The following is an 11,486-nucleotide window of genomic DNA, read 5'->3' as shown; positions in this document are numbered from 1 at the left end:
ACATCCTGAATCCTGGCAAACAGGGACAGGGATAAGGACAGGGACACAATAGGGATGTGGTGGGGTCAGCCCCTGGAACTCCCCAAGGAATGGTACCAGAGGCTGTGGACATACAGGGGCAGGGCACGTGGAGAGCTGAGAGGGTGCAGGATGGGACACCTTTATCCACCCCATCTGTTCTGCCCTATGTAGTGGGGGAACATGGGCAAGGTAAGGGGTGCCTAAACCTGCCTAAAACCCCTCTGGGGTGGAGCTGTGGGGGCAGACACTCTCTCTGGGACAGAGTTTGGGGGTGCCAGGGAAGTGCCAGCCTGGAACCTCTCATCACTGCCCCTGCCTCTGCAGATCCCTGTGAGCAGCCATGGCAGGGGAAGGGGAGCTCAACCGTGTCATCAAGGACCTGCAGAGTAAGTGTGCCAACCAGTGCCCTGCCAGCATGTTCCCTGCATGGCACATCTCACCCTGGCCGTGCCAGATTCCTTTTTGCACCCAAGTCATGGGCAGTGAGGGGTGTCACTGCCAGGGGTGCTCCAGAGAATCCCCGTGCCAACCCTGGCACTGCTGCGTGCTCCCATCCTCACTGCCAGCCCCTGGGAACCAGCAGTGCCCAGGAGGTGGCTGTGCTCCTTGCTCCCCCTGCTTCCCTCCTTTATCCCGAGCTCCTCTTTCTCTCTGAAGAAAAGGAGGCTCTGTGGGGGATCTTATCACTCCCTATAACTATCTGAAATGAATGGGGGAACATGGGCAGGGTTGTAGCCAGGAGGGAGTCAGTCTCTTCTCCCCAGTTACAAGGGTTAGGACAAGAGGAAATTGCCTCAAGTTGTGCCCAGGAGAGGTTTACAGTGGATATTAGGAAAAAATTTTTCATGGAAATGTTTATCAAGCATTGGAACAGGCTACCCAGGGAAGTAGTGGAGTCACCACCCATGGAGGCATTTAAAAGACGTGTGGATGTGTCATTTGGCTGCATGGTTTAATGGTGGATTTGGAAGTACTGGGTTAATTACTGAACTTGATCTTGGAGGTCTTTTCCAACTTAGATTCTAGAATTCTATGATTTCATCCACCATGAGAAATCCCCGAGGCTGGTTGTTGTGAGGCAGTTGAGGGAAGAGGGGTAGCATGGGAGAGGGTGCCATGCCAGCCCAGCCCTGCCATCCCGCAGAGACCGTGGCCGAGCTGAAATGCAGCTACCAGGAGCAGAACGTGCCGGTGACAGACGGGAGCCGGGAGCTGCACAGCCTCTGTGCCCAGCTGGAGTTCCTCCTCCAGGTACTGCTGCTCCTCCATCTCTGCTGCCCCCTGCCTCCTTTCCCCTTAGGCACAGCTGAGAGCAGAAGGGATCCTGTGTTAACCATGCAGGGGCTGGAATAACCTCACCCAGCATTGTCTGGCCCTGGGCATCCCCAGCCACCTGGACCAGGTTCTCCCTAATCCACATGTGTAATTACATGTGCCGAAAAAGGGAAACTGAGGTATGGAGTGAAGAGAGGGACACCTGGACCAACCCTGCTGGGGGAGCTGGCTGGATTCCAGCCCCACAGGGGACAGGCTGGGGGGAGCAGGGGATGCTCCCAGAAAAAAAAGTCCCAGCTTGTACCTCTGCCAGTTTGACCTCAAGGAGAAGAGGAGCTTCTTTGGGCAGCGCAAGGACTATTGGGACTTCTTGTGCCAGGGCCTGGCACGGTGCCGGCAGGAGCATGAAGGCATTCACTTCGTCACCTCCTTGGACAAGGTGGGCATGGGCTGGTGGGATACCCAGGGGCTTGTGCACACATAAGAACTTCTGCTTGCCTGTGGGTGCACACACACCTCTGCACAGGCACACACCCGCTTGGGCACCAAGCATTTGCCCACTGGTGCTATAAACAGTTTTGTCCCCTCTGGGATCCCCGCTGCACCCCAGGCCGAGCCCTGGGGACCCTCTTTCCCTGCATGGGCTGGGAGGGAGGTGTGTGGAGGGGCAGACTGGAGTGACAGGGATTGATAACCCCCTCTCCCCCACAGCTGAAGACGCCTGTGGGCAGGGGCCGAGCCTTTCTGCGGTACTGCCTGGTGCACCGGCAGCTGGCAGAGTCCCTGCAGCTCTGCCTCCTGGACCCTGAGAGCCTCTGGTGAGAGCAGGGGCACACTGGGGGGATGCTCCTGGAGGTGGGGGACATGGCCAGGGTGGGCAGTGCCCTGCCGCACCCAGTCAGCAGAGGTGCTGCAGGGATGTGTACCTGTCCAGGGCATAGAGGGATGCATGCTTTGTGGTTGCAGTGAGTGGTACTACGCCCGTAGCCCCTTCCTGAGCCCCCAACGGCGAGCAGAGATCCTGGGCAGCCTCTATGAGCTGGACTGTGTCACCTTCCACCTGGCTCTGTACAGAAGTGACCTGGACACCGCCTGGCCCATGTTCTCTGAGTGAGCTTGGGGACACTGGGGGCACCAGGGGCATTGGCAGCACTGGGGATGTCAAGGGCATCAGAGGCACCTGGGACTTAGCATTGCAGAGAAGCATTTGTGCAGTGCCCCACTGCCCTAGACCCCACACAGCACTCCAGATGTGCCAGCTCTCCATGGAGGGCACAGTCATTGGCACCAGCATGCACACCCTGCCTGTGCCTGCAAACATGCCCCACGCATGTGTACACACACAGAGCCATCCTGTGCTTGAGTATGTCCCTGCTGCAACACCGTGACACTGTGACATCTGACACACAAGTATGTGCTTGCACACCCTTGCCCTGGGCACACTTGTGGGGGCATCATGGATGCAGCTGTTCCAGCACACTCACACCTGTTCTGATACCCACACACCCATGTGCACAGACTGTCACAAGCATACATGCTTGGGTCGATGAGTGCCACGTGTTCTGTGGGTGCTCAGGCTGATGGCACTAACATCACTGATCCCCCGCCCTGCTGCCCCCCAAATTCCTAAAGGCTGCTGTGCCCAGCGAGCCCAAATGGAGGGTGGTGATGCCCTGTTCCCCTTGGGAGTGACCTCGTAGTCCTGAGCCCTGTGTCCCCTCTAGGCCACTTGTACGGCCCAGCCCAGTGATGAGGAGCAGCCCAGCAAAGACAGCCCTGCAGACAGACAGGATCAGCACTGTGGCACATGGATGGTCTGATGGCACTGGCCATCCCACTGTGGCACTCCATGGGCCACCAGCCCATCCCTGCCCACCCACTTGGGCTGCCCTGCAGGCAGGGAGTGTGCAAGTGGAAGATACAGAGGAAGATGCAGAGGATGGGGAGGTGAAGAAGGACATGGAAGAGGAGGATGAAGAGGAAGTGGAGGAGGATTACGGTAAGGATACAAAGGAGGTGAGGGTGAAGGATGTGGAAGTGGACGTGGAGGAGGATTTGGAAGAGAAGCATGAAGAGTTGGAGGAGGATGAGAAGGAGATGAAGGATGTGGATGTAGAGGAACTGGAGGATGCACATGGCCCTGGCAAAGCAGCCCAGCCTGGCATGTCCTCACTGTCCAGTGGCACAAGGTGCATGCTGGGGCCCCTGTCACTGGTGCCCAGGCAGCCGGGTGGCACAGAGGAGTCCCTGCAGGCGCTGGTGTCGCAGCTGAGGGCCGAGCTGGGGCAGCGGGAGGCGGCGGCCCGGGCGCTGGCGGCGCGGCTGGCGCGGGCGGACCGGCGGCACCGGCGGCAGGAGGAGGGCAGCGCCCGGCGGGCACAGCTCTGGGCACGCCAGGAGGAGGCTCTGCGGGAAACCAACGCCTTCCTGCAGCGGGCACTGGAGGCAGCGGTGGCAGCGGAGGACCCGGGGGCACTGGCACGGGCACAGGAGGAGTCACGGCGCTTGAAAGAAGTGGCAGAGGAGCGGGGCACCCAGCTGGCCAGGGCGCGGGCAGAGGCGGCGGCGCTGACATCGCGCCTGCAGGAATGCCAGGAAGCGCTGGTGGCGGCAGGACGGACGGACGTGCCGAAGGATGCCGGTACCTCAGATGAGGTGGCTGCCGTGGAGGAGGTGCTGCGTCAGGCACTGGAGCTCGCCCGTGCTCCCCAGGAGCCCCCACGAGCCCCCCAGGCAGAAGGGGAGCCCAGCACGGTCACCAGCATGGCCATGGTATGGGCAAACCCAAGGGGACCCCGTGGTGGGGTGGGGTTTGGGATCCAGGATTGAGCCCCCACTCTCCCCCAGCGCTTGGCCAGCCTCGCTGCCGCAGCACAGGAGGAGACGTGGCAGAGCCGGCAGCAGCTCCAGGCCCAGCGACAGGAGATGGCACGGCTGCAGGAGGAGCTCAGCAGGTCGGGCAGGTTCCCCTTCTTCCACCACCCATCACCCCAGAGTGGGACCTCCTATCTGCCCACCAGAGGGTTTCCCAATGATGTCCTGCTTGGACACAGCCAAACAGCAGCTGGGGATCGGCTGGGGGAGGGAGAGAAGGATTTGAGGGGGGAGGACTGGAGGGAGGGGTCACTTTGGGGCTGAGAGGTGGGTGGAAGGGTGGGTGGGCAGAGAGTTGGAGTGGTTTGGCGTTAGTAGATAGAGAGAGGGAAGGAGGGATCAATTTAGTGTGAATGGATGGAGATGGGACGGTGGATGGAGAGACACAGGGATTAATTTGGGGTGAGTAGGTGGGTGGGTGGGCAGAAGACCAGGGGTATGAATGTCGAGAAGGATGGATGGATGGATGGATGGATGGATGGATGGATGGATGGATGGATGGATGGATGGATGAACAGTGGGAAAACAGATGGGTGGCAGTTGGCAAAGTGGCTGTGAGGATGGGGAGAGAGCTTGAAGATGGATGAGCAACAGCAGAGAAAAGAAGGGAGGGAGGAAAGGAGGGAGGGAGCGAGGGAGGGAGGGAGGAACCAGCGGCGGGAGGTTTATCCGCATGCATGGAGGGACAGAGAGACGAGCAGCTGACAGACAGGGGGACGGTGTGGGCGCTGTCCCGCGGCAGGGCCCGGCAGGACGGCGAGCGCTGGGCATCGGCGCTGCAGCGGGCGCAGAGGGAGGCCCTGGAGCGGGAGGCGACGCGCGGCGCCGAGCAGGCACGGCAGCAGGAGCTCATACGCGACATGAAGGGGCGGCTGCTGGAGCTGCTGCGGTGAGAGCCCCGGGGCCTCCACGCGAGGGCGAGGGGACCCACACCCCTTTGCCCAGAGGAGGGCACCAGAGCCCCGGCGAAGGCAGCGCTGACCTCTCCCCTCCCGCAGGGAGAAGGATGCCCTGTGGCAGAAGACAGAGGGCATTGACAGCCCGGTGCCCAGCCCGGTGCCCCGCGACCCAGGGCTGTGTGCCCGCTGCCACAAGGATTTCCGCCTCCTCTCCCGGCGGTACAGCTGCAGGTGGGCTGGGACGGGAACGGGGGCTGGCTCTGGCACGGTGCGGGCTCAGGTCTCACCCCCTGCTCTCTCAGCAGGCTGTGCCAGGGCAAGGTGTGCCACACCTGCTCCGTGGACATGGGCAAGCACGGCCGCTGCTGCCTGATTTGCTACCAGCAGAGGCACCCGCAGGCCACATGAGCGGCACAGCATCCCTGGCACCATGTCTGGGACACCTCCTGCCCTGGGTGCCTCCTCTTGGACTTACCGGGGTGTCCAGGGCCTGCATGCAGGTTCTGCTGCCCAGCATTTTGGGTTTGACATGTGTCTTTCTTGCAGCTGGTCCACAAAGAGGAAAACTACTCATTTCTGCTACCCCTGTGTCTTCTGTGTCGTCCATTGGTCACTGCCAGATTGACACTGGGGGTGGGTGCAGGGTGGAGAATGCTGCTGTGGGGGTGTTCAAGTTGTCTTGGGGGGAACCATCCCCAAAAAGGGTGTCCTAGCTGCAGCCAGGGTGAGCCACTGCCTGCACCATCACATGGTGGGGAGAGTAGACAGCTCTTGGCCAACAGCCCTGGCTTCCTACCACACTGCAAGGAACCACTTGGGCAAGAGGGTTCTCAGATGCAAAGGTGATGGGCTGTCCTCCTCCCCCACTCACTCTGCTGTGCCCCAAGTCTCCAGGGTTCCCACCTGGGTGCTGGGGACCCCTGTACCCACCCATGAGCCAGCGCATGGGTGACATCTGCTGATGTCCCCATGATTATGGACCCCTAGGAACCCGCATCAAGGTCAATGGAGGAGCAGTATGGGACTCCAGTAGAGAGATGTGTAGATGTGTAGGTGTAGGGCAGACATCCTGAAGCCTGGCACACAGAGTGGAAGGAGACTCCTCAGCACGGTCACAGTCCCCTCTTCAGCTCCTTGACCCCAGTAAAGTGTCAGCCCCAGTTGCCCAAGCCAGGGCGGAAACATCCCGGTTGTGTAAGGCACAGGTTCCCAGCCCTTTGCACAACAATCTCCTGACACCATGGCTGGGGGGAAGCAGGGGTGCCTGGGGTGCTGGTACCCTTCAGGCAGGGGTCACAGGGCTGGCTCAGTGTGAGGGGCTGCTCAGAGATCTTTCAGGGATTTGCTCTGCTGGGGTTGAGATTGGGGTTGGAAAGGGAATGACTTTGTCCCCAGGTGGGATACACTCCACATAGAGATTATCAAAGGGCCAGGACCTGTCTGGGGAGCTGTCGGAAGCAAAACCTGGGCTTGGGTCCCCTGTGGGGATGTACAGGATGCCAAACCCTGTCCTCGAAGAAGGGTAACCCACACTCTGACAGGCTCAGCAGGCAGCACTGTTTTGGCACTGCCTCCCTCCAGAGAGGTGCTCTGGCCCTGACCTGCCATGTCCCTTCCCGTGGCAAAGAGGAGGCAGACATGGGTGACAAACCCACCAACTCCTTTATTGCTGGATGGTCATCGGGTAAATACACCATCCCCACTGCAGTCTCACAGAGTCCACAGGGTCACAGGCTTTGTCCCAAAGAGAGGGCAGGGTGCACACTTGACATCACTCCCCTGGCAATGGGGTCCTACCACCTTGCCATCCAAGCCCCCTTCCAGCTGGGGTCCAGTATCCAATGGTGGCCCTGCCCATCTCCATGGCATCACCACCCACATTCCAGGGGGCTGGATGAGGATGCTGAGGCATGTGGAGTGCTTGGACCTGCTGGTACCCACAAGGGCTGGGTCCTAGAAGAGCTCAGAGGGTGGTGGATGTATTGCCAGAGGTGGAGGCATAGGAGGCACGGCCGTAGCGGGCAACAGCATCCTTGCTGATCAGCCCACGCTGCGCCAGGATCTTGAGGAAGCTGTTGCGAAACTTTTGGCCGATGAAGGCGTAGATGATAGGGTTGATGCAGCTGTGGGCAAAGCCCAGGACCTGCGTGACAGAGAGGGCTGTGTCGATGCTGTTCCTCCTCTCACAGGTCTCGGCAATGGCCCGCGTCCTCATGAGGGTGTCGCTCACCAGCGTGATGTTGTAGGGCAGCCAGCAGATGAGGAAGACCAGCACCACAGCGAAGATGACCTTCATGGCCCGCTGCTTCTGGGCATTCTTGGTCTGCAGGAGGGTGTGGATGGTGACGCCATAGCAGAAGAGCATCACCAGGAGGGGCAGGACAAAACCGAAGGTCTGCGGCAGGACCCGCAGCACCACGCGCCACTTGGCCGTGTCCTCGCCGCTGATGCGCTCGTAGCACACGGTGCCGTTGTTGGGCGAGTGGAAAGCCTCACGGAAGAGCAGCACGGGCAGGGAGAGCAGCGTGGAGAAAACCCAGATGCCCAAGCAGACAAACTTCACCCAGTGCCTCTTCTCAGTGGCAGCCCGCGTGGCGTAGACGATGGCCAGGTAGCGGTCCACACTAATGCAGGCCAGCAGAAGGATGCCGCTGTAGAAGTTGGCTTCCTGCAGCACGGAGATGGCTTTGCACATCACAGTGCCAAAGACCCACTCGTGGGCTCGGTAGGCTGCCCAGAGCGGCAGGGTCAAGGCGAAGAGCAGGTCTGCCACGGCCAAGTTGAGCAGGTAGACGTCGGTGACGGAGCGGCTGGTGTGGATGGAGGTCACCACCAGCACCACCAGCCCGTTCCCCACCACACTGAGGATGAAGACCAGGCAGTAGATCACCACCACCAGGTACTTGTTGAGGGCAGAGCTTTCAGGCCGGCACGGAGAGGATGAGATAGCAGTGTCAGGCATGGCTGTGCTGTAGTCATAGCTGTAGTTGTAAAGGGCTAAGATGTTGGAGAGATCCCCACTGTAGGACAAGAACTCCATTTTGCCTGTGGAGCACAAAATGGCATGAGCATGGGGTGGCAGGGTAGTGGACCAGGGGTGACAGCACCTCTGGGTCCTCTGGCATCTCCGTTGTCCCCCAGGTCCCCTCCCAGCCAGTGGGCAGCTGTCCTTCATCACTCCATTGTGATGGAGGACACAGCATCCACACTGTGCCAGGTAATGGTCAGTACTGCAGATAGACACTGTTCCTCATATACCCCCTCATAAAACTCCCCCTGCATGCCTCAGTCTCCTGCATCTCACCCCAATTCTGTCCCTTTCCTGACTCCTGTGGAAGAAGAGTTTCCCCCCATAGAATGATCATCTCTTCTCAGTTTGAGAGGCTTCCCCATCAATGCAGCATCACATCCCTCCAGGAGACATCTGGCTCCTCCAGAAACCCTGGGCTTACTGTGGGTCTTTCAAAAGCCTCCAAGCTCTTTGGGCATCTCAGAGCCCCTCAGGCACCTCCAAAGTTCGTCAAGTACCCCTGCATCCCTCCAGCCTCTCCACCCCCTCAAGCATTGCTGCTGTGATGCCTGGAACAGAGCTGCCTCTCCTGCCACCTCAGCCAGTAGCAAGGCTGTGCTCATGGTGCCTGGGGCAGCATTCAGGAAGGTCTGAAGGTGTTTTTGTGCCCTTCTTCCACCTGCTGGTCTTGCTCCTGCGGGACTGGTTTCAAGCCCCGGGCGGAAAGACGTGTCACACTTTGCAGGCAGCTTTGGAAATATTACACCTCTGGTTTTCCTGTTGCTCAGCTGGTCACTGCCATGTCCCCCCGTGCTTGGCCTCAATGGGGAAATCACAGGTGGCAGTCGCTTTTCCTGTCTCCTCACACATAGGAGATGGTGAGCTCGCTCTGCTCCTGCCTCCCCAGGGACCACTGGCTTTCAGTCTTCTCCCAGAATGGATCTGCACTCTTGTTTCACTCCAGTTTCACCCCCTATGTCCCATTTCTGAGCCCCCCAACCCCTCCAGGGCTTGGAGATGCCAGGACTGCTTGGGGTGCTGAGTGCCCCCCAGTGCTGGGGTCCCCAGCTCCGAGCTGGCCCTGTTTGAACCCAAACCATCCCTGAACTGACTGTCCACTTCTGCCTGATGTGAACTCCCTGCTGCAGCTGGGCTGTTGCCACTGCCCAGAAAAATCTGTGCCTGGCTCTGCTTATCCTCTCTGGCAGTGATCCAGGGATGGAAATCCTGGGATTGTGACTCCAGGGGGGTGCTGCTGGGATGCTGAGGCATCAGCATCCCAGAGGACTGCAACAGGGATGCTGCTGGTGCTGATGGGGAATGTCCTCCCTAGTGGGGCTCCCACAGGCACGGGGCAGAGCCTGATGCCAGTGCTTCCCCTGCATCTATTTCTGTCTGCTGCTTTCTGCCTCCCCGCTCCAAAGTTCTGGTGGTTCCTCTGGAAACGGGTATGCCCCGGGTTCAGCACACACAGACACCGCACAGCTGGCTCAGATGAGGGGAACAAGCAGCACTCCATTTCCCTTCCTGACCCTGGCAGGGCTGGGGGACAGCGGGGTGGCTGTCCCCCAGTGGGGAGGAAAGAGGGACATGCCATGGGGAAGGATCCTCCTAGCTCATCACTGTGCAAGGAAATGGGAGCAGGTTTTTTCCCCACGGCACCCAAGGCTGATGTCCCTGGGGACTATGGAGGGTTTGCACCCCAAATGAGCCCTCAGCACAGCCTTGGGTGCTCTCACCACCACCTCCCTCTACCAAGCAGCCTCTTGGGCACTGCAGCAACCCACCCCAGCCCTCAGGCTGCTCCACATGTGAAGGGGCTCAGATGGGAGCTGTCAAAGCCCAAGGAAAGCCACAATCTCCAGTGGCACACTCCACAGACTCACTGCTTGCTGCTGTCGCCGTCCCCTCAAATGTGGAGTCTTCTCCTGATCCCAAGTTGTTTCTCACTGGGAAGCACACAGGTACGGGTTTAAATCCAGATGTGACCCCCAAGGGCTCCGGTACAAAGTGTGGTGGGATCCAGGGCAGCCCCAGACCCAGGGGTCTCTCCAGCCGGAGGATCCCTCACCTGCGCCTGCAGCTGTGCCACCTCCCAGCACCCCTTCCCTCCAGACTTTATACTGCCCGGGGAGGAAATGTTGCAAAATCTTCTCCCAGAATGAAGCGGAAGTGGCAGCCAAAGGGACCCTTCCGTGGTCCCCCCTCAGATGCTTTTCCCAGCCCGAGGGGAGCCCGCAGCCTGCTGTCACCCTCCTGTCCCACGATGGCCCAGGCCACGCTGCACGGGGGGTGCACCCAGGGGTTCAGCGCCATCCCTGAGACGATGCACCTGGGGGTCTCCAGCTGGGGGTCTCCAGTTTGTCCCCAGGCCCTCCGTGGATGAGGGGATCCCCTTCAAGGCACGCCTGTGTGCTGCAGTCCCCCCAGGAGAGCAGAAGGTCTCAAGGCCATGGCCAGTGGGTGATGGCAATGCAGGGCTCTGTGCCTCAGTTTCCCCATTGACAGAGCAAGGGTGGTGTCAGCATTTGGGGGATGCACAGGGACTGCAAGGCCGGCTTGCCTTCTGTTGGGGGTTGCTGTGGGGAACCTCCCCAGAGTAGAGTCCCATGTCCCTCCTGTCCTGCCTATGCCTTGCCAAGCTAAGCCGAGCCAAGCCATGCCATCAATGCCACCAGACAGAGCCGTGCCCCTGTGCCAGCCCCGCAGACTTAGGGAAAGCTGTGGCTCCGAGTGCCCCCATTGCTCTCAGGGGAGAACTGCACACAAGGCCATTCCCTATGCACCCAGTACCCCACGTTTTGGGGCACCTGGTAAGTGCCACCATCATATCCCTTGGGTATCCCCACAGACTCAAGGACACTCCTATTCTCTGTGGGAACATCTGCCCAGTTTTGGGCAACCCCCAGCTTCAGGGCACCATTACAGCCCCCCTAGGGTACCCCCACTCCCTGTGTCACCTCACATTTTTGGGGGCCTGTAGCTGTGAAATTATCCATTTTGCAAGATACCATTTTCCCCTGTAAGCACCCCCATATCCCTGGGGCACCAATTCTCACACAGCCCCCCAAACACTGGGACACACCTGCTACTTCCTAGGACATCCCTATAACCCTAAGGGCACCCCACTGTTTTGGGGACCCCCCAATACTGTGAGTATTCAATTAACGGGAATGGGGGGGAGAACCTCACACTTTTGGGGACTTCCAGACCGCAGGCACACCACATACCCCTGCCTCACCCCGGCTGGCAGGGATGCCCATACCACGATGCCCATACCATACCCAGTGCACCTCTGCACCTGGCATTTAGGGGACACCCCCGTGTCCCACCGCATTTGGGGAACACCCCCGTGTCCCACCGCACTCGGAGCACATCCCCGTGTCCCACTGTATTCGGGGCACATC

At 59.8% G+C, this 11,486-nt stretch overlaps 2 protein-coding genes across 2 annotated transcripts; one reads left to right on the top strand and one right to left on the bottom strand.

Annotated features, from left to right (window-relative positions):
• Positions 1-347: 347 nt before the first annotated feature.
• Positions 348-5,477, top strand: RUFY4 (RUN and FYVE domain containing 4). Its single transcript, XM_059476206.1, has 10 exons — positions 348-407; positions 1,166-1,272; positions 1,610-1,735; positions 2,008-2,114; positions 2,263-2,406; positions 3,021-4,068; positions 4,144-4,250; positions 4,913-5,059; positions 5,169-5,300; positions 5,372-5,477. The coding sequence occupies exons 1-10, from the start codon at positions 362-364 to the stop codon at positions 5,475-5,477; spliced, it is 2,070 nt and encodes a 689-aa protein (XP_059332189.1). The 5' UTR covers positions 348-361.
• A 1,390-nt stretch (positions 5,478-6,867) lies between these two features.
• Positions 6,868-10,157, bottom strand: LOC132075621 (C-X-C chemokine receptor type 2-like). The gene is made up of 2 exons (XM_059476207.1): positions 9,966-10,157; positions 6,868-8,114 (listed from the first exon to the last, which is right to left on the bottom strand). The coding sequence occupies exon 2, from the start codon at positions 8,107-8,109 to the stop codon at positions 7,033-7,035; it is 1,077 nt and encodes a 358-aa protein (XP_059332190.1). The 5' UTR covers positions 8,110-8,114; positions 9,966-10,157; the 3' UTR covers positions 6,868-7,032.
• Between the last annotated feature and the right edge of the window lie 1,329 nt (positions 10,158-11,486).

Source organism: Ammospiza nelsoni, chromosome 7 (genome assembly GCF_027579445.1).
Source record: "Ammospiza nelsoni isolate bAmmNel1 chromosome 7, bAmmNel1.pri, whole genome shotgun sequence".
Lineage (NCBI taxonomy): Eukaryota > Metazoa > Chordata > Aves > Passeriformes > Passerellidae > Ammospiza > Ammospiza nelsoni.
Note: the sequence above shows the minus strand (reverse complement) of the source record. Positions and strands in the feature narration are given on the sequence as shown.

What these genes read in the sequence shown, in the direction of transcription:
- LOC132075621 (XM_059476207.1), bottom strand. Translation starts at nt 8,109, where the DNA reads ATGGAGTTCTTGTCCTACAGTGGGGATCTCTCCAACATCTTAGCCCTT.
- RUFY4 (XM_059476206.1), top strand. Translation starts at nt 362, where the DNA reads ATGGCAGGGGAAGGGGAGCTCAACCGTGTCATCAAGGACCTGCAGA. An exon ending in CGGTCACCAGCATGGCCATG is followed by an intron (nt 4,069 to 4,143) that starts GTATGGGCAAAC and finishes ACTCTCCCCCAG; the next exon opens with CGCTTGGCCAGCCTCGCTGC. An exon ending in CTGCAGGAGGAGCTCAGCAG is followed by an intron (nt 4,251 to 4,912) that starts GTCGGGCAGGTT and finishes GTCCCGCGGCAG; the next exon opens with GGCCCGGCAGGACGGCGAGC.